Source organism: Dreissena polymorpha, chromosome 16 (assembly GCF_020536995.1).
Source record: "Dreissena polymorpha isolate Duluth1 chromosome 16, UMN_Dpol_1.0, whole genome shotgun sequence".
NCBI classification, from domain to species: domain Eukaryota; kingdom Metazoa; phylum Mollusca; class Bivalvia; order Myida; family Dreissenidae; genus Dreissena; species Dreissena polymorpha.
This window is the reverse complement of record NC_068370.1, coordinates 6775673-6800729: the sequence shown is the minus strand read 5'-3', so window position 1 is coordinate 6800729 and position 25057 is coordinate 6775673. Positions and strand designations below refer to the sequence as shown.

General features: G+C 36.1%; 3 protein-coding genes across 9 annotated transcripts in view; 2 read left to right on the top strand and 1 right to left on the bottom strand.

Moving 5' to 3' along the window:
* The window catches only part of LOC127861632 (para-nitrobenzyl esterase-like), a 59969-nt gene extending 44383 nt beyond the window's left edge, over window positions 1-15586 (top strand). For 6 of the 7 annotated variants that reach the window (XM_052400305.1, XM_052400304.1, XM_052400300.1 and 3 more), the window contains 2 exons: window positions 32-138; window positions 3648-3733. The gene's annotated coding sequence lies outside the window, so the exon portion shown is untranslated. Of the gene's footprint in view, window positions 1-31; window positions 139-3647; window positions 3734-15442 lie in introns of those variants that run through there. The other variant, XM_052400303.1, reaches the window with a different exon arrangement.
* Window positions 1-25057, top strand: part of LOC127861646 (RING finger and CHY zinc finger domain-containing protein 1-like) — a 473873-nt gene that overhangs the window by 251125 nt on the left and 197691 nt on the right. The gene's annotated exons all lie outside the window — the stretch shown is intronic.
* LOC127861640 (uncharacterized) lies at window positions 7719-23331 on the bottom strand. The gene is made up of 13 exons (XM_052400315.1): window positions 23244-23331; window positions 19483-19602; window positions 17693-17825; window positions 16253-16484; window positions 15455-15664; window positions 15132-15218; window positions 14601-14660; window positions 14285-14307; window positions 12733-12820; window positions 12224-12301; window positions 11670-11792; window positions 11033-11245; window positions 7719-10430 (listed from the first exon to the last, which is right to left on the bottom strand). Exons 3-13 carry the CDS (start codon window positions 17767-17769, stop codon window positions 10350-10352), a joined length of 1272 nt encoding a protein of 423 aa, XP_052256275.1. The 5' UTR covers window positions 17770-17825; window positions 19483-19602; window positions 23244-23331; the 3' UTR covers window positions 7719-10349.

The window sequence follows — 25057 nt, the reverse complement described above, 5'->3', positions numbered from 1 at the left end:
ATAAACCCCAATAATCTTCTCTCCATAACAGGGTGCTGGAAGATGCTTACTGCTATATTGACTGCTTCCGAGCGCTTCCTGGACCTAAAAATTATCTCCCAGCAGCAACCTCCCCAAGGTGTGACGAGAGTCTTCAAGGTAATTGAAAGAGGGTGCAATGTGAAGTATAAATGCATAACGAGCCAAAATGGAAAGCTTAGGTTTGGAATAACTCGTCTCATGGTCAAAGTCACACTTAATACTCAATTTTCACATACCAGTATATATGCAAGAAAGCTCATTCAACAACTCGCTACAATCAGGTTATATGCTGAATTTATACTTTCAGGTCAAAGGTCCTAGGCCACTAAGAAATATTTCTTTTAAATCTCACTCAAATGGTGACCATATTGTTTCAATATGCAGAGTTTGGATTTGGCATCACTCACACTTGAAGATAAATATTCATTTGCCACATTATGATTTTGATTCTTCTTAGTAAATCACATATCCCATTTCATTGTTCCAAGAAACAAAACACCAATGCTCACCACAATTAATTAATGCGATTTGCAAAACCAATCAGGTTCAAACAAGATAAAAGGTTTGAACATTCAGTTCTATCCTTTAAATTTGTATCCGCTCATTATTGTCCCCTACCGGTTTCATCGGAGGGGATTTATGATCACATTTGATTCATACTTTGACAAAACAACACTTACCTGACATACCACAATGGGCTCCACCCAAACCATCCCCCATGCCCCACCCCAGAACTCCCCCCCCCCGCCCCCCTAAAAAAAAAAAAGACAACAATTTTTTTTTTTTTTTTTTTAAATATCATCTATAAAATGACCACACACCCACATTATACCCCCTCTCCATGATGGCTTACGTTATACTGTCAAGCACTCGAATAGTCGAGCGCGCTGTCCTCTGACAGCTCTTGTTGCCTTAAATTTTCATTGTTCTTTGAAATTAAATTAATAATGGCCAATTTTGTTCACTGCTCTTTGTTATTATTTGTTTTTGGTTTACAACTTTTTCTGCAATCAATTTAAGGGGGCATGTCAATGGTTTTTCTCTATGCAATGGCAAATATTCAACATTCCACATGTCCGATTTTTATCAAAAAATAAATGTACATGTATAAGGAACATTGATGAAATCGTTTAAAAAGATTAGTGAAGGGCCAAAAAAATATTATTACATTATGGTCTTAGTGCTTATGGGGATCGAAATCTTGCCCACAACATTCACAATCTTAATGAATATTTTCTACACAAAACTACTGTTCCATTATTCATTATGGTCAGTGAGCATGCCCATAGCTGGATATGTTAATACTACTACGATTTCCTGCGCCCACAAAAAGTTTCGTGGGGATAACTTTTTTTAGCTTGACTATATATATATATATATATATATAAAGTGGAGCTATCCTACTCACCCCGGCGTCGGCGTTACCGTGAGCGTTGGAATGTTAAAGTTTGCGTACCACCTCACATATTTCCTATGTCCTTTGACATATTGCTTTTATATTTTGCATACTTCTTTACCAACATGACACCAATCTATAAACAAGAGCAGACAACTGAATCAAGCATTTTGTAAGAATTATGGCCCTTTTTTCACTTAGAATATGAATATTATTGATAAATCTATGTTAAAAATTGCGTACAACCTCATATATTTCTATGTCCTTTGACATATTGCTTTCAAATTTTGCGTACTTCTTTACCAACATGATCCCAATCTATAAACAAGATCAGACAACTGTAATAAGCATTGCGACAGAATTATGGCCCCTTTTTCGGTGGAGCATATAGTTGCCAGTTTGTCTTTCCTTACTTACTTACTTCCTTACTTCTGTCACACTTTTGCTACCGTTTCTCATAGCGCCTTCAATACTTAACCAATCGCTTTCATATTTGGCATGTAGGTACCTTGCATGGACCTCTACCTTTTGATGAGGCTTGAGGTCACTGGGGTCAAGGTCACCGAGGCTAATAATAGACTTCCTTCTGTCACACTTTTGCTACCGTTTCTCATAGCGCCTTCAATACTTTACCGATCTCTTTCATATTTGGCATGTAGGTACCTTGCATGGACCTCTACCTTTTGATGAGGTTTGAGGTCACTGGGTCACGGTCACCGAGGCTAATAATAGATTTTTTAGGTGTTTATTAACACATACATTGACAAAGCGCATCATCAGGGAGCATCCATCAGTTTCACTGATATTCTTGTTTGTCTTAGTAACTTTGAATATTTTGTTAAATTTTGTGTTTAGATCCACTTTACTTCTAAAGTATCAAGGCTATTGCTTTCAAACTTCAAATACTTTCTTACTATCATGATGGTACTGTACCTGGCAAGTTGAATTTGACCTTGACTTTTGAATGACCTTGACTCCCCCCCCCCCCTCAAATTTTTCTTTTTTTTCTTTTTTTCTTTTTTTTTGAAATATCTATTATATGACCACACACACACACATTATACCCCCTCTCCATGATGGCTTACGTTATACTGTCAAGCACTTGAATAGTCGAGCGCTCTGTCCTCTGACAGCTCTTGTTAATTAGTAATGTACATATTTACAATATATAAAGCAAGGTCTGTGCTTTAAGAAGCATATAAATAAGTTCATATTAACGCATACATTTATTTCAGAGAATAAAATTCCGTTTTAGCTGTCAATATGCCCTTTAACAAATCTTATATGATTCAAGAATCAAATTTTTGAAAATCAAAGTGACATTTCATTCTGGTTCTTGCCAAATTCGCCAATATGAATGTATTCAAGAACTATAATAGTATACAATTTGTTCAGAGAGTCATGAAATAAAGTGAAAATGTGTTGGTTCTGGTAGCGATTTTATTTCACTTGTGAGCATAGACAGTATATATTTTCACTCATTTCTTTGATCATTTGTAAATAAAATCACTATGGTAGGTAAGATTTAATTAATAGTTTAGCCATGGCATGCCTTTTTTGTTTGTTAAAAAAATTCCATTTTTGGTAAACCTTTGATTAAAGTCCATTATTAGAAACTGCCTGAGAAGTTTGGTTCAAATTATGTACCAATATATTTTTTATTACCTTAAATATAGCCTTTTTTCAACTTTTTACATTCATTTCAGTGATGGATAACCTTAGAAATGTCCCAGGTAGAGTCTGAAAGTGATGACACATGTTGTAGAATGCTTATAATTCTTTCTACATATCGCTAACACTTCCATGGATCTGTAAACACTTTCAACACAAACACACCACATAAAATACTTTTGACCCTGACATTATAATGATTTATACCTTCATAGCTCAAGAGTTATGGCCCCTTATTAGACTGACATTTAAGATTTTTTTTCCATTCGGAGCCGTTTCTCAGTAACTATTGCATGTGAGTTAGCTTAAAATAATATGATTCATTGTACCAATTTTAACCAAAACAAAGCATTGAGATTGAATCATACAATCTTGAATTGATGGTAATATACAGACAATGCACTATTGTTAATGATGTTGGGGGGGGGGGGTCACCAGCAGGCAACTTATGAATTGCTTGCAGTATAATGTGAGCCTTTTTAATTTATTTTTGTACAAAAAATGCAAATAATTTGTTTTTCACCATAACTTAACAGAGTATACATTGCCTTTTTTTCAGTGTTCCAGACGGCTGGTGATGCATTTCAAGAAAAGCCATCAGAATCTTGCAATGATCTGTATACTTAATAAATGACAAAACAACAACACTGTATTGTTATTATTATTTAATACATAACTTCCATATTTGCCAAAAAGGTATATGATGGAAGTTCAACGTTGTTATCGATGTGATTTGATTGCCTTGCTTTTTATGTCCCCCACTATAGTAGTGGGGGACATATTGTTTTTGCCCTGTCTGTTGGTTGGTCTATTGGTTGGTCTGTTGGTTGGTTGGTTTGCGCCAACTTTAACATTTTGCAATAACTTTTGCTATATTGAATATAGCAACTTGATATTTGGCATGCATGTGTATCTCATGGAGCTGCACATTTTGAGTAGTGAAGGGTCAAGGTCAAACGTCATATAGGGGGACATTGTGTTTCACAAACGCATCTTGTTATTTCTATGTCCCCCTCCACCTCCACTATAGGGGGGAGGACATATTGTTTTTGCCCTGTTGGTTGGTTGGTTGGTTGGTTTGTTTGCTCCAACTTTAACAATTTGCCATAACTTTTGCAATATTGAGGATAGCAACTTCATATTTGGCATGCATGTGTATCTCATGGAGCTGCATATTTTGAGTGGTGAAAGGTCAAGGTCAAATATATAGCTTCAAAGCGGCACAGAAGGGGACGTACTGATAGTGTTTCTGACAAACAAATATCTTGTTGTTTCGTGAATTTCACACTAAAGTGTTAAGAAATACGACGTTTACATCAAAATGACTCTTTATGAATCATCAAAACTATGTATTTTATGAAACAAGAAATTAAACGAATAAGGCTTTTTGTAAATCTGAATGTTGAAGGAAGTACTGGTGTCAACATTGATCCTCATGAACCTAAAATTATTCCAATCAGATAGTTGTCTAAATGAATTTTGCTCTGTGTAAGACTGGGACTTCAGAAAGGCAATGGAAAAGCGTTTGACCTATTAGGTATTCTTATCGTAAAACAATCGCATTCAATATACGGAGAACTAGACAGAGAACACTTCATTATTTGAACATAATTTGATACCTACAGAATTTTTTTTTGCTTGTAAAATATAAGTACGAGTCTATTATTTCAACTTGAAATGTTGGTGAAAATGTGCTCTGGTCTTAGATTACTTCAAATCAGGGATACATAATAAGATTATTTAATTTATAGTACACTATTGTGCGAATATTAAGAAGAGCTGTGGTTTTAAAGTACTCGTACACGCCTGTAGATATAGAGTTTAAGGATGTGTCTGTATGCATACAGTCATTGCTTGGCAGCATGAAGTATCAATGCAAAAATAGCGTCATTAACCGTTTCTGACGAACTTCCTACATACCCAAAAGCTTGACACCGTATAGAAAACTAAGTTTTCGTAGCTGATGATACATCCACAAGAAAATTGAAATGCAACTGGTACTACACAGTCAAAAGTATACCAATGGAAAGATCTAGGATCCCAAAAGGTGCCTGGTGCTGCTAAAGAAGTGAGCAGTGTGGAAATTCGGAACAGACGATGACATTTTCTGATTATGTGTTATATCAAGGGTATTTGTAAGTAAAATGTATTTAATTACAGGTGTAAGCACATGTGCTTCGTGAGTGTTGTTATCGAATACTTGACAAAATAATTAAAGTTTGGAGGATATTCATCATTTCAATGTTGATGCCTTAAAGGGACAGGAGCGATGAACCAAAAAAAAAAGGAGCTGGGTGAAGCTACCTCCTATTTTGCTCTACGTTTTCCCTAAGTATTCCAAGTTTGTTTGAGCCTATACATTGTGAAATGTGTTTTGTTATTATGAAACCGGTTAACGTCGAATAGACGCGATTTATATGGGTAATGATTTTAGATAGAAACGAATTGAGCAAATTACAAAATTACAAGGCCCGGTCAGACCGACTTACGAATATGCAACGGAGAAAAAACGCACAAAAATGCAGATTTTGATTATCCGGTGATTAAATTACCTGCTTTGCCGCTCAAGATTCTCGCAAACGGTGTGTGAAGCGTAGGAAACACACAATTACCGCACAAGTACCGGTGCTATAACGGGAAAAAACGAACGTTTAACGAAAATGTACCTGATAATTAACGGTCGGCTAACGGATATGACTGTGCGAGTAAAGGACTTCTACCGGATAAAACGGCAGTGAAATGCATACGTACCGGACAAAACGTTCGCCCAACGTGAGAGAAACGGAAAAGTACCGAACACCAACGTACAACGTACAACGATGAAAAAGTAGGGCACATCCTCAGAATCATGTGGCAAAACTTCAGGTTCTGGCAGGTTAAGGTCTCCGTTCTCAGCTGCTGCCTTCAGGTCGGAATCGTTCCACAACTGTGCATCGGATGCAGCAACACGGCCTCCAATGTCAGCCCAGACGAACTTGTACTCAGAATCCTACAGGGCTAGCAGGACAACGGTTAAGTACTTCTTGTAATTAAAATACGTAGACCCGGATCTTGGTGGACATTTGCAAGCAATATGTTCGCCATCAATAGCACCAAGAGTATGGGGGATATTCCAGCTGTCCCTGAAGCCGTCCGCTATTCGCGTGCAATCGGCAGCTGTTGTTGGCAACGGCATCACCTCGTCAGCATACTCATCTATGACTGCTCTACAGACCTGACGCGTAAAAGATAACAGTATAATAAGCTCGCGTGGATTATAAGTGTATGACACATGTAGTAGATAATCCATGACTTTTAGCGAGTGGATGATAAAGTAAAAATATACTACTTCATAAAATGTTCTTATAACTGTGTGCATTTCAAGATATGCGCACAAGACAGTACTAATTACAATATACAATTTAGAAGGTTAGTGTTGTAATGCGCGCACTCATCTATTTGCCTTTTATCCTATACCAATAACTTAACACAATGCAATTCATATAAACTGATGCTAGACGTAGACATTAAAATATATAAAAATATTAAAATGACTAACAGAAGCCTTTTTAAATTTATTTTAACACTATAGTAAATTAAGCGGTACTTATTTTTAGCACGAGAAGAGAAATAGTGTTGTGGGGTACCCTCCAGCCGAATCGCATATCACGGTACTTTGAACCAGACACAAGATGCCGCAGCGCAATTGATAGCTTCATCCCTGGTTCAATTGGACGTCTGTAGTTGTTGCGCTGTTTCGTTATCCTTTGGCTCACTCGTGCGAGAATCTCATCAAACATCTCGGTTGGCACTCTCATGAAGTTGACAGATGCGAAATGGATCTCTTGAACAATGCTATACAAACTACCGGTACATGTACCGCTTGTAATTGGTATAATCACGTGTGTTATGTATCTTGAACACGGGTATACAAACTACTGGTGCACGTGGCGCTTGTCATTAATATCACGCAGGCGACATGGATCTCTTGAGGCATGCGTATGTCAACTCTTGAGCATGCGTATGTCAACTTACGGTACACGTGACGCTTGCCATTAATATCACGCAGGCGACATGGATCTCTTGGGCATGCGTATGTCAACCGCCGTTACAAGTGACGCTCGTCATTTATATCAAAGTACTAGTACATGTACCGCTTGTAATTGATATCACACGTGCGTTATGTATCTTGAACATGGGTATACAAACTACTGGTACACGTGGCGCTTGTTATGTCACGCATGCGACATGGATCTCTTGAATATGCGTATATAAACCACCGATACACGTGACGCTTGAATGATATCACGCATGCGACATTGTTCACTTGAACATGACTATGCCAACTAAGGTACAATTGTCTCTTGTAATAGATATTACTTGAACATGGGTATGCGAACTATCGATGTACGTGCCGCTTGTACTTGATATGGCACATGAATTTATGTAACATTTGTATGAAACTACCGGTAAATGTACCGCTTGTAATCGTGTCACCAGTTATAACAATGTTTAACCGTATAGTAAATCTCATTGTCATTTTTAAAACCTAGATATGCCCGATACACCAGTCACTCGTGTCAACCTGTTCACTTGAGGAAAGTTGTAATTTGTATTGATATGGCTCCTTTGAGGTAAGAATAATAACACATTGTATGCATAATAGTTATATTGATCAAAAAGTGAAACAACATGATACCACCATACATCACATTACAAAAACTGTATACAAATACGAATATTTATTTGCAGTCAGGCCACAGGGCCATAATACATAGTTTAATTTCATAATTATATAAAATAACCTGAATAGTTAAAGAAAACAAAGTCATATGATGCAACACGCATGCACTTTCGTAGAACAAATGCTGCTATACATTATAATACCACCAAAACAAGGATTACTTTATAATTAACTACCTATAACATGTAAGCATGCAAAATAGTAACATACTTATAAAGTAACCTAAGAATCAGTATTTTTTATCAGATATAAATAAACAATGCAATACAAGCATGCAGAATTAAAATGACAGCTAATTTGCATGATAATTACGTAGTTGTTATATATAGCATGCACATACACACATTTTGCAATCAAAAATATGTGCTTGTCATTTTCATCGGCCATTAACATATTGAACAAACCAAAGTTTCCATTTCATTCAAACACAGCGGAATAAACAAATCATATATGTGTTATATAATGGGCACTGCATAAACACAGGGTACTCATCTTCTACATTATAAACATGTCGCATAAGACAAAATTTACAGTATCTATGATCACGTATATAACATACAACAAGAATATCAGTGAAACTGATGGATGCTCCCCGATGATGCGCTATGTCAATCTATGTGTTAATAACCACCTTAAAAAATTCTATTATTAGCCTCGGTGACATTGACCCCAGTGACCTCAAACCTCATCAAAAGGAAGAGGTCATGCAAGGTACCTACATGCCAAATATGAAAGAGATCGTTAAAGTATTGAATGTGCTATGAGAAACTGTGACAAAAGTGTGACGGAAAAATCTATTATTAGCCTTGGTGACCTTGACCCCAGTGACCTCATCAAAAGGTTAAGGTCCATGCAAGGTACCTACATGCCTAATATGAAAGAGATCGGTAAAGAATTGAAGGTGCTATGGGAAACTAGTGAGGAAGGACAAACTGGAAACTATATGCTCCGGCGAAATTGTATTTCGGGAGCATAACAATTAGGAAAAATATGAAAAATAACGAATTTCAAGAATAAATGCTACAACAGAATCAGGAACACTGATAATAAAATGGCTTTTGTAAGGTGCATGAAGACAGCGAAATGAATACTGCAAATCATACAAGTCACAGAACATATAATTGACAATTTTTCATAAATGATTCAGCTATAAAGGTGCCATGATGACACTATATCGCTCATCTGACTGTTGTTCTTGTCTTTAAACTTGAACTCTCTTCCTGGCCATTTAAAAAAAGTGTTCATTATGAGCAAATAAGGACAAATTTGCCTGTGAGTTGGGTATAGCATATTTTGAAATTCACGAAGGAGGTCAACCAGACGATGTTTTATGCCAAATATATAAGCTTTCCTTTTGGTTGCCATTGCAACCAGATTTATGCATGGAATGCATTTCATTTAACAACTTTGAAAGAGGTTCATGCAAGAAAATTCGTGCCATGTTTCATTAAGATTGGCACAGAGGTTAGATGTTGTTTAAGTAAAAAATGTTGACCCATGACGGACCAAGACCATTCACAATAGCTCACCCTGAGCACTTTATGCTCAGTTGAGATATAAACACAAAACAATTATTGCATAATAATACATAGTATGTGTTTACTCGCTCAGTCTTTAAATAGAAAAAAGCATCAAAAGATGCAATAGTAAGTATTCAAAGTTCAGATGAACTTAAAATTATAGATCATTTAAGTATCACATTAAACTAACCCAGCTAAAGCAATTCTTATCTTTGTTCATATGATAACTTTTTCTTCTTATTCCATTCATTTAAAAAGAATTGTAGGTAAAAGCAAAAGTGTGACTGTGACATCTGACGGGCCGACCTTTTAATGCACTGTATAAAGCTGTTGAATTGTTCACATATTTCAGATTTTACAGATTCAAAGCCTTGAAGTCTGCTAGCTGTAAAAGCACTAGAACATTTGTGGGAGTAGCCATGGAAAATGTCATGAAAAAAATGTTCATTTTTATAGTATCCACTTTCTCTGTTTAGGCAATATTCTTGTAAATTACATGCAAAGTCATAAAACACGTCTTGTGGAGGGGTTTCTAAATTGCTATAGAGTGATAATGCGGGATCTTTTCTTCCTTCTGCCCCAGTCATGTGGAAACCATAGCAATGTCCATGGTCTGCACAGAACCAAAGAAATAATGTTGATGTTCCTCGAGCAGAAGTTTCAACTTTAGAATAATCTATTTTCATGTTTGAAGCCCAACTGAACCAAAAATTAAAAAAAACTGTTTGATCCATAAACCTAGCCTTATTGTGGCGAGTTTTATACATCTCATTTTTAAACTGGCAGTAAGAGGAAAAAGTGCAACTAGAATTCATAACCATAGATACAAATTCCCACCCTATTTCATCTCCTGCTGCTGTATCCCTACTTAATACATGTAAACAATCTAAGTCCCCTTCATCCCAAAGAATTCTGCATGGCTTACTAATTGAATTATAGCATTCACGTATATGAATGTCACATTTTACAGGTGCAAAATTTGTGTAAATATTTAATGTCCTTTGTCTTTCGTGTATGGTCAGTCCATTTTCACTGTAATTATCGTCATCTTCTCGCTTGAGCCAACCGCTTCCACAGGGACCGGTATTGTCTGGAATATCTGGAAATAATACAGGTCCTTTTAGGCAGCCATCTGAACATCGAACAAGGTTAGAATCATTCCACTGATCACGTTTTATGATATTTTTCCTTAACTCATTATTGTCTTTAAGTCTGGGAGAATGTTTACTTCTACACTTAAAATTGCAAAGTCCAGATTCCTCATTGAAGTTATTGTATGCAGCAGTACTTAATGTAACCGAAACAGGCATTTCATCATCAATATTGTCATCAAATAACTGCTGTTCTTCATCATCATTGTTATCAATATTTGTATGAATTAAATCTTCCCACATGTGAGTATATGATTTAAATAAGTTTAAGTGCCTACAAACCTTCGAATTTAGTAAAGTACTTATATTTCTCTTATAACCAACCAGACAGGCCAAAAACAATATATTCCGATCATTTGATCTTGGGGCATACAAATAGAAAATGGTCAATATATAAGATAATAATTTCAAACTAGCACCTTCCTCAAATTACCCTAACCACACATATAATATATATATATTTATTTATAGAACATTAACAAGGTTAAAATTCCTCTGATTAAGGAACTTGCCCACTAATATTGTTTATCATAAGGCAGGAATATCTCACCGGTCCAGGGTTAAGTTCAACGTCATTTGAAAGAATAAGAAGAAGCTGTGAAGTGTCTACATCTTGTTGGGGCGTCTCGTCAGTGTCTCGTTGGAAAAAGAAGTGGGATGGCACATTGACTTTATCTTCATTTGCGGCGTTGTCATCTTGTTGGGGCGTCTCTTCAGTGTCTCGGTGGCAATGGATGTTGGATGGCACGTTGATTTCATCTTCCTATAATAGAATAACCCTTCCTTTAATACAATACTTACTAGACAAACAAGACTATTGCCAAGCAATGTATGTCCCCTACAGGTTCCACCATTATCAGATTTTTTTGGATTTGTTTTTTCATTATATATATTTGTTGCCATATCAACCAGAAATTTTGATGAGGAACAAAATGAAATGACGTACATAATGTCCATATTGCCATATATCCATGTTTCAAGAAAAAATATGAAGAACTTTTAAAGTTATCGCAGGATCCAGAAAAAGTGACAGACTCACAGAATGACGGACACACAGAGCGCAAACCATAAGTCCCCTCAGGTTAAACTGTTAGGGGAGAAAAAGTATTATATTTTTTCATTCAAAATCTTAAGAGTATATTTACATAACATAAAGCTATACAACAATATGTGTTCCATTTAAAAACCTGATTGAAAAGTGTGTCAGGCCTATCAACTTTCCATGATGAATGCTTCGTTATAAAATGGTCGAGCAGGGCATCTTCAGATGAACAGCACACCCTGCAGTTTGGGCAATTGTAGCAAGGGACCTAAAAAATACCACTCAGCCTGAGGATTCTAAAATCGCATCTAAGTAATATTTGTGAACAACTCATGGAAATTGAAACAAAACAAAAACATGTACCACAATTGGTTCATACTTTAGAACATCTTTACATTATAATGAATTCAATACAGGCCCAGGACTGGTCCTGAAAAGCTTGCACATGGAAGACTTACATACACCAAAACCCCGCTTAACAGGTTATTGGTGATAATCAATTATACCTGAATTGTAAGAATACCAGCTATTTAGACTAATTTTATAAGGTTCTTTGTGTCGTCTTTAAAGCTTGGTTTTACTGTATTTGTAGAACATCTAAATGACCATACATGAAAGGATGAATGTGTGTTTTAAAGGATCTTCTTGAACAAGTTTTGTTTATCTGACAAGAAAGAATACTTTCTGTCATTGATTTACCTGTTTGTTCTTCTTTTTCGTCATGGTAGGTTTCTCCCTTTTAACCTTACCAGTCTTGACTTCCATCTTCTTGCGTTTCTGAAAAGTTATTATGCTATCAGTCCATATTACCAGTACAAATGCTACAAATTACTACCGGTTATATAATTTGAAAAGCGTATACCTTTGAAGATGATTTGAAATAATGTGAATACATCCCTTTCATTAAATTCATTCTTTTTAATGAAAACATAAAATTTGTTTATAGCATTGTGCCATGCTATCAGATCAATTGGCATGCTACAAATATAGTGTCATATAAACAGGGCAATCATTGTCTTTCATGCTTGAACCAATTACTATATTACATGTATGATACATACAAATAGGACACAGATGAATCAAACACACATTCTGCTGATTTATATTAAAATCAAAGTAATGAAAATACCTATGAAAGAAATATTTATGTAAATTGTCAAGATGGAAAGTGTTAAAAAGTATGGAGCATATCGTCATAAAATTAGTACCAAGCATAAGCCATTCAACTTGTATGCAGGCAGGAAAACAGCCACATCTTCAGTAATGTCAAGGTAAACAAATCCACTGCAGCATGACCTTTAATGCATGACGAAAAAACAGGATCATTAATGCAGTGTCTGTGAATGCATAATCATGTAAAATTGATATTCATTCAGGCTAAAAATTGCCATCCAGTAAAAAAGGGAAACTATGTCTGAACTATATTTTTGTTGTCCCGGACAATATTGGACGACCACTAATTCCAATGACCGTCAATATAAAACTAACAAAACGATTAAACCTATTTGACATGAAACTAACAAGAGAGTTACTGCAGTAATAGCATTCATGCAGCAAGTTTTAATATAAAACAAGAGCACCGCATAACGGGTGCCATGCTCGGCTGCAAAAGCTTGTCCGAGTGATCTTGATCTTTGACCTAGTGACCCAAAATGGGTGTGGTGTGTAGAACTCATCAAGGTGCATATACATATGAAGTTTCAAAGTAAAGGTGGAAGCACTTTGATTTTAGAGCCAATGATAAGGTTTTAGCAAGACGCCGGTGGACGACGAGCAGGCTATGACAATACCTCGGGTTTTCTCCGAAAACAGCCTCGCTAATAAATATTGTTGGGGTGTCTAAAAATAAAGCAACAATGAGTGCCTTATGTTGGCATATGTTTATGTTGTATGTAATTCCATTAAGAAAGGTGATTTTTATGAAACTACTTAAGAATGCATTACATTTATGTATATATAGGTAAACAACCGCTGTCACCATAGGATGACTCATGCCCCCTATAAACGCTTGATAGAAGTTATGAGCTTTTTTCGAAACTTAAACACAGATTTCGAAACCTAAACGCAGACCCTAAGTTCAAGGTCAAGGTCACAGGGGTCAAAATTTGTGTGCGCATGGAAAGGCTTTGTCAATATACACATGCATGCCAAATATGAAGTTGCTATCTGAAGCGACATAGAAGTTATGAGCATTTTTCGAAACCTAAACGTAAAGTGTGACAGACAGACTATATGCCCTCCTTCTGCGGCATAAAAAGATGTGCCAGAAATTAATGACTTCAAGGATATAATACATGTAAATGTTAACAAATAGATTTTTTTCAACGAAAGCAAAAACAACAAAACAAAATGCACCAAACAAGCTTCCTATTCCTTGATAACATGTATAAATCTGCATTTATTTACTGTGCTTTCCCTATCGGTATTTTATGGCTATTTATTTCACACATATTTCACTACCAGTAACATGAGGATGAATAAAAACAAGAGCACCGCATAGCAGGTGCCAACGCTCGGCTGCAGGTGCAGTTTCTTTTTTTTAAGAGTTCACAGTGATCTTGACCTTTGACCTAGTGACACAAAAAAGGGTGTGGCATGTATAACTCATCAAGGTGCAGCTACATATAAAGTTTCAAAGTTATAGGATGAAGCACATTAAACATTGTGGCATTTCTTTGTTAACTGAAACAATTAACACATGCATGTACATGCAAACAAAAATTTCAACAATAACAAATGCACCAATCAAGCTTTATATACCTTGTGTGGCATTTCTTTGCCAACTGAAACAATTTACACATGCATGTACAGGCATGGCATAAGTGCAAAACCTCATCCACCAAAGTTGACTATTTTGAAAAATAACAACAATTATATAATAATATGCAGAACACAACAGAAAGGAAAGATGTCCTCAAAATAATAACACTAATATGGTCTTTTACTTATATTTTACTTTCAAAATAGGTTTGGTTGTGGGTTTTTTTTTCAACAAAAAAAAACTTGTTTTAAGAATTAGTAGGACATTTCCACAATGAAACAGTGAGGGTTATCTGAAATTAACAGTATTTTTTACCTTCTTTCCATATCTTTTGACATTTCTGGTTGCAGACCTCTTAGCTCTGGCTGTGACAACCTGAGAATGAATTGTGTGTGTGAAAATATGGAAAACAAAATTATATAAACTAACTAGTTTATTTTTTATACAATTACAGAATGTTATGTTCTGATATAACTGAATGGTTGACATCAACTCTATGGTCTGGCTTTCACACAAAGACATCTGTTGAACTTTTCATGTTTACCACTTAATGACAAACAATGCTCTTTGATGATTAAAGGCATTGCTTTAAAAGTATAGGACCTGCAGTCCAACTATTGCCTTACAGCTACCAATAATGAAGGGCATTATGGTGCTGATCAGGGGCAAAAAGGCGAGGCTAAAAAAGAGACATGACAGGGTGCCCAGCTTTACGGCTCTAGACATAACATTAATTTATAGGCTGTAACAAGCCATATGAGCAATCAATACTGGATTGCAATCACTTTATAAATGTTCATTAAGAATGATGAAATATCTGTACGATTAAATGCATAGAAAAGTTACCGTTATTTTATGTGTCTGAGGCTTAATGTCCCTGGGAACTGGTACTTCACTTGCATCCACCTTGTCTTGAATCTCTGGTTGAGCTCCCTACAATTTATTTAACCATAATACAGGTATTATACTTTTTTTAAACGGCTTATTTTAATCAAAAATATAAACATTACAGCAAAATCAAATTGTTATGAATATTTGTAGGTGGAAGCGCTTTGATTTTAGAGTCAATGTTAAGGTTTTAGCCTGACGCAGAATTGCAGTTTTGTGCATAGATCACATTTGCTTATGGCTCATAAATGCAGTCCACTTTGTTGTAGCACTAAACTCACAGTCTGCACAATATCCGAAAAGAGTGCTATGGTGCTGTCATGCTCCTGAACCGGTACTTCCGTGGCTGAGAGAGCTGGCCATTCTGTAGGATCTTGAACAGCAGCCTCCACACACAGCTGGTTTGGCAGGTCGTCATGTATGGATGCTAAACACCTCCTAGCCCCTTCAGCACTCAGATGTAGTCCATCATGGGACAAGTACAGGGACTTCTTAAAATTAAATTTTGATAATTGATAGTTACCGTACTAATTTGTTTTAAACATAACTAAGATATTAAAGCAGCAAATTAAATGAACTGGTTTCCCTCAACGAATGAAAAAATATTTTAGTTTCAATCAATTAGCGTGTACAACTCTGAACTGACCAAAATGATCATCCTGACAAAACTTATACAAGAACTTCTAAAAAAATGATAATACATGTTCATTTTTTAATTTCATTAACTTCCATATTACAGCACAGACAGATATCTTTAATTATGGGGCTTTACGTCTAGAGCTGAAACCAACAAAACGTGCAAGTGTACCACCACAAAGTAATACATCTATTTTAAAATTCATGATATTTCATGTAAAAGTTATTAAGAAACCAGTAATTGCAACAAAACTGCTCAATGAGTCAATTTTCACCAATTAAGGGGGCATATCTCTTGAGCAAAGAAGGATGTCTGAACAGAATTTGGGATTGGTCCACCGCAGTATAATGATGCATATATTTATTTTAAGTTTCATGATGATGAAATTCCATGCAACAGTTGCTGAGAAACTTCCTATTTCACTCTAGATCTTTCCCTATACCTGTTTAGTTGCTGCATAGTCCATGTATCTCACAGAAGGCACATGGTGACTCAGTTCCCACAGCATGCTGTTTGCGCTCCTTATCCACTGGCAGTAGTTCCTCAACTGTGCCCCTGAGAGTGGCCATCGGGGAAACATTCTCACATCAAAATCACGTGGAAGAATCACGCAAAGCACCACGTGTATTTCAGTGCACACACTGAATACAACATCAAGGATCTCAGTCACACAACTAAAAATAACAAGCAAATTTATTGAATTGATATACCCTGCCAATATGCTTCTGGACACAAAAGTGTTATATTTGACACTAAAGAAGCATTTTTTAAGAAACAAAGGGCCATAACTCTGCTATTAACAGATGGTGTACGATGCCATTTGGCCTGCAGCATCCTCTTATCCATATATATACTCATACCAAGTTTCAATGAAATCCGCCAAAGCACTTCCAAGATATGGCTCTGGACACAAAAGTGCTGGACGGACAGATGGAAAGACAGACGGACAGACAACCCCAAAACAATATCCCTCCTCCTATGGCAAGGGATAATAAGGTAATGGTATTAGTTGCTCATTGTATTATCTTCCCATCACAAACAATTATTAAATAGAGATGTGTTCGTCAGAAACACAATGCCCCATATTGCGCCGCTTTGTTGTTTTTTTTTTACCTTTGACCTTGAAGGATGACCTTGAACCTCCACCACTCAAAATGTGCAGCTTCATGAGATACACGTGCACACCAAATATCAAGTTGCTATCTTCAATATTGAAAAAGTTATGGCCAATGTTAAAGTTTTCAGACGGACAGACGCCATATATTTGACATTTGACCTTGAAGGATGACCTTTCACCAATTAAAAATGTTCAGCTCCATGAGGTACACACGCATGCCAAATATCAAGTTTCTATCTTTAATAATGCAAAAGTTATGGCCAACGTTGAAGTTTTTTTTCCCCGACGGACGGACAGACTGACACACATACTGACTGACGGACAGTTCAACTTCTATGTGCAACCCTACCGGGGGCATAAAAAGTTACAAACAACTACAAAAATATTTGAGAAACTAACTTATTTTATTTCATTAAAATGCCAATCCAAAAAAATCTAATAAGAAAATGATACTAAGTTGATCAAGCTCATTTTTATTCATGCTGCTAAGCTGTTCAGTGGCGGATCCAGGGTTTCTAGTTAGGGGGTTGGTGTGGACATTCAATAATACAGGCTAATGTAAAAGCATAATGGTGTAGTGGATGTGGTGTCCGCCTAGTGATAGGGAGTTAGGAGGTTCTCATTATCTTCTCCATAAACACCAAGTTCTGGTTCTTCCCAGGAACAGACTCGAGTGTCTCAATAAGCATAGTGCGTTCCCTGCAATAAAGCTAAGGTAAATAGGTTAAATAAAAACTAAAACTGAAAAATTACTGTTCAACATACCGGTAGAAATTGCTATCCTTGCAGCAAACATCGTTAGAGCCAAGATGCAGGTACAATATGTCGTAACAACCTGACATCAGCTCTTGATGCAGCAGCTTTCTAAAGCCCTTCCGGTCAGACACATACTTTGCACCTGCATAGTAAAATAAGATCTTCCATTTGGAATTGGTTTTCATTTGCAATAATTTTTCTTGAGTTGTCATTTGTTATTGAATATTATGAAAAATAGTCATCATTGCTATGTTCGAGACAAGCAAGCTTATCTTTGTTAATATTTATCTCACTTGTTCTATGTTGCGTCAAATTTCTGGATTTGCAATCTTTTTCCCCATTTTGGTTACAGCAGAAAGGGTATTTTGCTTGATTCCATAATACATGTTTTATCAGTGTAATAATATACATGACGTGTACATGTAAATACCATGAAACTGTTAGGGTAAAATATCTTTTTGGGTATTGAAGCAATATTCAGTGGAGTTTTAAGCATTTCTTTAAAAACAAGAGATGCGTTTGTTGGAAACACAATGCCCCCTATTGCACCGCTTTGAAGCCATGTACATGTATTCAAACTTTGACCTTGAAGGATGACCTTGACCTTTCACCACTCAAAAATGTGCAGCTCCATGAGATACCCATGCATGCCAAATATCTAGTTGCTATCTTCAATATTGCAAATTTTGACCTTTGACCTTGAAGGATGACCTTGACCTTTCATCACTCAAAATGTGCAGCTCCATGAGATATACATGCATGCCAAATATCAAGTTGCTATCTTCAATATTTAAAAAGTTATGGCCAATGTTAAAATTTTCAGACGGACGGAATATTTGACATTTGACCTTGAAGAATGACCTTGATTTTCACCTTTTACCACTCAAAATATTCAGCTCCAGGAGATACCCATGCATGCCAAATATCAAGTTGCTATCATCAATAGTGAACAAGTTATGGCCAATGTTAAAGTTTTCGGATGGACGGACAGACGCCATAGATTAAACATTTGACCTTTACCTTTCACCACTCAAAATGTTCAGCCTCAGGAGATACACATACATGCCAAATATCAAATTGCTATCGTCAATAGTGAAAAAGTTATGACCAATGTTAGTTTTCGGACGGATGGACAGATGCCATATATTAGACCTTTGACCTTGAAGGATGACCTTGACCTTCACCTTTCACCACTCAAAATGTGCAGCTCAATGAGATGCACATGCATGCCAAATATAACGGTGCTATGTTAAATATTGTAAAAGTTATGACCATTAAAGTGTTCGGACGGACGGACAGACTGACAGTTCAACTGCTATATGCCACCCTACCGGGGGCATAAAAACAATTATTTGGTACACAAAGCTTCAAATAAATATTAAAATTAGCAACCTTTTTTCCAAAGGCAGCAACAAACACTGCAGGGCAAGATTGAACTTTACCGGTACGCAGTTGTTTACAACCATCGACAAAGCGGGGGTTTGGGGGCGGTAGCCCCCGATACTAAAGAAATATATAGGATAAAAGGATAATAAGGTGTTGCGTAAGTTGTTATGTTAGGTGTTAAGGGTTAGGGTACGCTGTTTGATGTTAAGTGTTGCGTACCGGTAAAGTTCAATCGTCCCCACTGCAGTATAAGACAGTAGCTAAAATAATTATGCCAACGCAAAAATCATCAAAAGATTATGGCAGCAATTTATATAGACTATTTAAGACAGTAAAAGGGGTAATATAAAGCAGCATGCCACAGAAACATGTTGGGTCTCACACTCAACTATAAACAGTTAAAAATTATTCACCAGATACGGGCAGAAAGTCAATCCTTGCATTTGGAGGACATGCAGACTTCAAACGATGGACATTGGAATCCCCGGCAATAAGAACACGAACATCGCTGCTGCACCAGACATGTTCTTCACCTGAAACAGAATAAACGGCTCTAGGAGAAGTGCCCCCCGGAGAACTGCCCCCCCCCCCCCAAAGATTTTTCACTGGGCGGAGAACTGCCCCCTCACTCTTTTTTATAGGGCGGAGAACTGCCCCCCTGCTGATTAATAAGGGGCGGAGAACTGCCCCCCTGTCAGAATTGATGACCCGGAGAAGTGCCCCCTAATTAAAGAAATTTCGCGGCTATATATAAAACGAGTATTATAATGACAATAACGCCAGTAACTTTCTTGCTATTATGTCTGGAAATTGAGTGAAATTTCAAAAGTAATATAAAGTTGTACAAGTATTAAAGTTATAAAACGGCAAAAAAATACCTGCCTCGGCATGGACGTCGCCATCTTGATAATCATGTGATTTTCGTCTATGTTAACAAAGAAAAACAAATCACTTTTTGCTAATAAAAAGTTTTCGCGGCTGAATTATTTGATATTTTCCCCGTAATCAAAACAAACAATTAGCATGCAAATTAATCCATCCGTATGCAAGCTGAAAACAATAATTTATTTGTTTGTTTTCGCCAATTACGGATTTGGACGGTTCAATATAATAAACCCGTATGCGGCTTTATTCAAAGCTAACAAGTTCTTAACAATTAAGGTCGGTCCGGTCTACCAATTAAAAGATCGCGGTGCTTATCGTTAACGGTAACAAGTTCTCTGCCTGCCTAATTAGCTGCTAATTAAAGCAACTGTTACCGATTTTGTTTGTTTGGCATGTCGACATGATCTGCTCAAAATGCTAACTGTTGCAGATTGTATGTATGTATGAATGTATGTTTTGAACGTTTATGTAAGCATGTATATATTTTTTAATGTATGTCTGAATGTATGTATGTATGATTGTAACTGTGAATGTATGTATGCATGTAATGTGTGTATTTATGTATGTTATTTTGTATTTCACATGAATTAACTAAACAACATAAATAAATTGATTATTAATTCGACTTCACTTTACTTTTTTCTTCAAGTCAGCTAAATTATTGCCTTTGCTTTGCCTATTAATTTACTTTTTTATACGTTTAGTTACGTTTTTTTTTCCATGGGTCAATACTATCTTTATAATGTAAATTAATTCCGATGTAACTTTTCCTCCATAAGTACTGAGTTGCACGTCTATATATAGTTGCGACACATGGCCAGTATTAACATGCACGCGTTTCCTGTGTTGATCTCGACTATGTTTCGCGCTCTTATTAAAACACGACTTTTACATGGCATTCATGTATAGTGAGTGGTGAAGATGCGTACCAAGGGCCTTAAACAGTATTATCACATGCCTCTAGACAATTTGTGTTATTCAGTTCGATAAATGGCAATATACTTGTACTTAAATTAAATTAATTTGTTACCGGATAAAATGTGTACGGCGATAACGTAAAATTACCCGTAAGTATTGTTTTCACTACGTAACTAATAACTAATATGACACCGGGGGGGGGGGCAGTTCTCCGCCCCTACAGATTTGATGGGGGGGGGGCAGATATCCGCCTACTAAATTCTGACAGGGGGGGCAGTTCTCCGCCCCTACCGATTTGATGGGGTGGCACCTCTCCGCCACCTTTAAAATAAGGGGGCAGTTCTCTGGATTCCAGAATAAACAAAAGGCTTCCCGAATCAAATCAAATCAAAATTTATTTATTGTCGGTATGAGAATAACAAAGGACATCGTTCCACGAACCCTGGGGAAATTTAAAAACTCAAAATACAACACGACAACAAACAAACGCCCGAATTCAAATACAATCCGAACCTGGATTTTCCAAACAAGTTTAACAACGTTCAGTTTTTAAATAGGTAACGTCGCGAAATCAAATTACAAATTCTAAACGAGCACTTTCAAACGATTAAATGTCACGCAACGCGGTTCTCTTAAACTGCAACGTAGTCTCTGGTCAACAACAGCTGTTTTCTAGTATGTAAGGCCACGACTTTTTTTTATATTGGTTTACAAAAATTATTTTTAAAATGGTCCATCGGGCGGTCGAAAAAAAAAAAAAAAAAAAAAACATCATTGGAAAAATAAGTTAATACTAATAACATCAGAACAAAGACATCATATCTTTTATAACCTTAACACAGAGACGAAAAATCAAATTATGCAATGAAACACATCTATATCTTCAAATGAAATGAGTCACCTAAAAGCACCTTTTGTAACATCAGGCAATTTTAAACACTCCATTAAATGACATGCGTTCTTCTCCCATTAAAACAAAAAACTGCGCTTCATTTCCGTAATTCGATGCGCACCATTACGCAATGCGATGCCCGTTGCATAAATCTTATATAAGATAAACTACTCATACACAAAGTATGTGTTTGCTCTTATTGGACTTTTGACATCGTCCATGAAAAAAAATCGAGGTAGATCGATCCCCGCGTCGTCGCGGTAATGTTTGTTAAAGTTGTTGTTGTCATGAAAACTCGTTGATTTACAACGCAAAACGTCTTATTTGAACTGACGCGAATTAATACAATCATAATTTATTTGTCAACTTGGCTTTTGCTTTATTTTGATAATTTAATCCAAAGTTTAATGTTAGCAAGTGTTTTTACTGGAATTGTAAACAAGGAGCCAGTTAAAGTCTTCCGAAAATGTGCAGTCTGTGTGAATTGACAGTTTGACGTCATCAAAGGAAAGCCGCTTGCTGTCTAAAGCAATAAAGCGACAAATTTCGCGCCGACAAAATTGGCTTCCTTTGTCTAGCAATCAACATGCTGAACAAATCGTGCGTTTGTTTCTCAATTGCAATCCTCCAATTTAATAATAGCACGCATAGCTCCGCCTTCGAATCTTTTGCAGAGAACGGAGGCGGAGTTTAACGGTTAATTGAGCTAGTATTTTACGCAAGTTGAGTTCCGATTTGCCGAAATTACTCGGCCCTAAGCATTAAAACGACAAATACATTTATCAATGATTTTCCGAGATATACCGATTTGTTCCGATTTCCAAACTTTCTGTACAGTTCCTATAAACTATGGCGGACGTGTTTACAAAATTCCTAAACACATTTATCGTAAATAATGGCAGTGTTTTATTGGATTATTTATACTAATTATCAAATTGCAAGGTAATACTTTTTTATCTACTATAATATCGGGATTGTTTAATATAATAAACATGTTAAACAATATATTTGCGTCACAGACTCGGAAATAAATGTTGATGCGGTCGACATTTTACTGACGCTGATTTTCCTATTGTCTGTAATTAAATAAATTTTGATAAGTGCCCATAAAAGGACTGGTACATACTGTGTCACATTGAAAAATATCCCGATCTCTGTAATATATGGTGAACCAATCGTTGATTGTACTTACTTGATTTTATTCGCAACCTTACTCAAACCGGATCGTTTTTTTTTCTCGTTTCGCTCGTTTTTCAGTGCGGTCGGGAATAAAATATATAAAAAAAGACGATTTTCCGATTTTATTTTTTTTCCCATTTTCCAAAAATTAGGGTCGGCGGTTTTGTAAACCAAGAAATATAAAAGTCGTGGCCTAAGCTTTGGTCAGTATAAAATACTGACTAGAATAAAATTCTCTGGACTCTCTAAAAACCCTTGTTAAACAAGTTCAAAACAGAAAGGGAGATCACTACCACTTACTATAGCCTATCCTCTCCCCTGATTCAAGATCAGTGTTCTGATTGGCCAAAATGATTTGGGCGACCGTGGACCAACAGGCCTCTGCTGATACGGCTTTAGAAAATCCCGGTCTGTTGCAATCGATACCCCTGCAAAGCTTGTTTTTGTATATGATAAAATAGGTTTGCAAGTACGTCCTTTAATTTTTGGGCTTGCTGTCTTAAGATTTTGTGAAATGGGAAGAACATATTTGCAATGCCAAATATTTTCAATGAATAACTTAAGTCGGGCAGACATAGCTGATATCTTATTAACTACTTTTATGTATAAAACTTCCGTGTGTAACGCAAATGCTTCATATATATTTGTTATTCAAATTTTCGGAACTGGACATACCGATCGTTAAACTGATACTAGATTTGCACACTCTTAAATAAAGAAAAGAAAATTCCCCTACAAGCTGGCCATTATTTACGTTATTGATAATACACTTAAAGTTTTTAGATGTGTATTTATATTCTTTTCCTACGAGACATGGTTTACTGGGATATACACGTAATAGGATGAGTTATTTTATTAAGTGCGATCAGTTATCATTTTCTGTTTGAAACAAGCATCATAAAATCGATTAATTGTATAATAGAAACACATAACATATTTTTATTATATATATTTATGGTTTTGAATTCATGTTGCATTTTATTATGTTTGTTTTTTTAATAAAAAAATTGGATATCCTATGTACTGCAAATGACATTAAGTCTCGTCTTATTATCTACCATGTTGTACTTTATATAATCGTCTTTTCCATAAACTCATTATAAGTATTATGGATATGTGAATAATAAAGCACAAAAATATAGTACCACATATAAATGGGGGACACACCTTCATATATTGGCAATACACCTCATTCGTTTTCTTATTTCATTCAAAAGTGTAAGCTCCCTTTAACAGGCCTACTTTTATTCCCGCATCATATTACAAGCTTAATGTTTACAGCACACAGCGGTAACATGTTACGAAACTGCAACTAAATTGCATGTTAAAACCCTCTTAAAAATGCAATAATTTATGCCAAGGCCTCAATTTCATTGTGGAAAAGTATACCGTACTTAAGCATGGCTTACGTGCATGTTAGCGCTGAAAACATGACAGTGCGCCGTTAGTTTTCAAACAAACATTTGAATACGTATTGTATCTTTGCAATCTGATACAACGCCCGGGAATGGCGGTCTGATAAAATCAATATCCCAGCCAAGCCTGCTCTAAATTAATATATTTTGCATACCAGCAGGCTGAATATAGTTTCTTAATTGTCCACGACAACAGGATGATAAGTATCGAATGTGTAGAATTTCCAACGACTAACCAAGAGAGTATTAACACTTAAGAACAATTAAACAGGTGCATGCCATGGTGGTCTGATGTGTCATTATGCAAGGATATTTAATACGTGTTTCTTCCGATCATATTATTTTCCTGCCATTGTAAATGTTTTGCAATATGCATTGTATTATACATCAAGCCTTTTCAGACAACTATTTGTATGCTCAAGAATAAGGAACATTCATGAACAACACGCTTTACATTGTAGTTAAGATCTTTAATCCTGTTACTTGCAAACGCCTATGCGCCATAGTGTGGTTTTCAGTAGTTATGTGAATCACATTATATTACATGTTAACTTGTATAAACAGCCATTGTATTTAAGTAGGTCATGGTTGTATTGATTGCTGAATATTTGCTTGGAGAGGCTTCTTAAGTTACAGGCGCGATTATGTAAATTGATTATTTAAGTCTAAAATAGTGTTCAGGTGATCATTTTCGTCGTA

What these genes read in the sequence shown, in the direction of transcription:
- LOC127861640 (XM_052400315.1), bottom strand. Translation starts at nt 17,769, where the DNA reads ATGTCAGGTTGTTACGACATATTGTACCTGCATCTTGGCTCTAACGAT. An exon ending in AGTTGAATGGCTTATGCTTG is followed by an intron (nt 12,302 to 12,732) that starts GTACTAATTTTA and finishes ATAACTTTTCAG; the next exon opens with AAACGCAAGAAGATGGAAGT. An exon ending in TTGAACTTAACCCTGGACCG is followed by an intron (nt 10,431 to 11,032) that starts GTGAGATATTCC and finishes TATTATTTCCAG; the next exon opens with ATATTCCAGACAATACCGGT.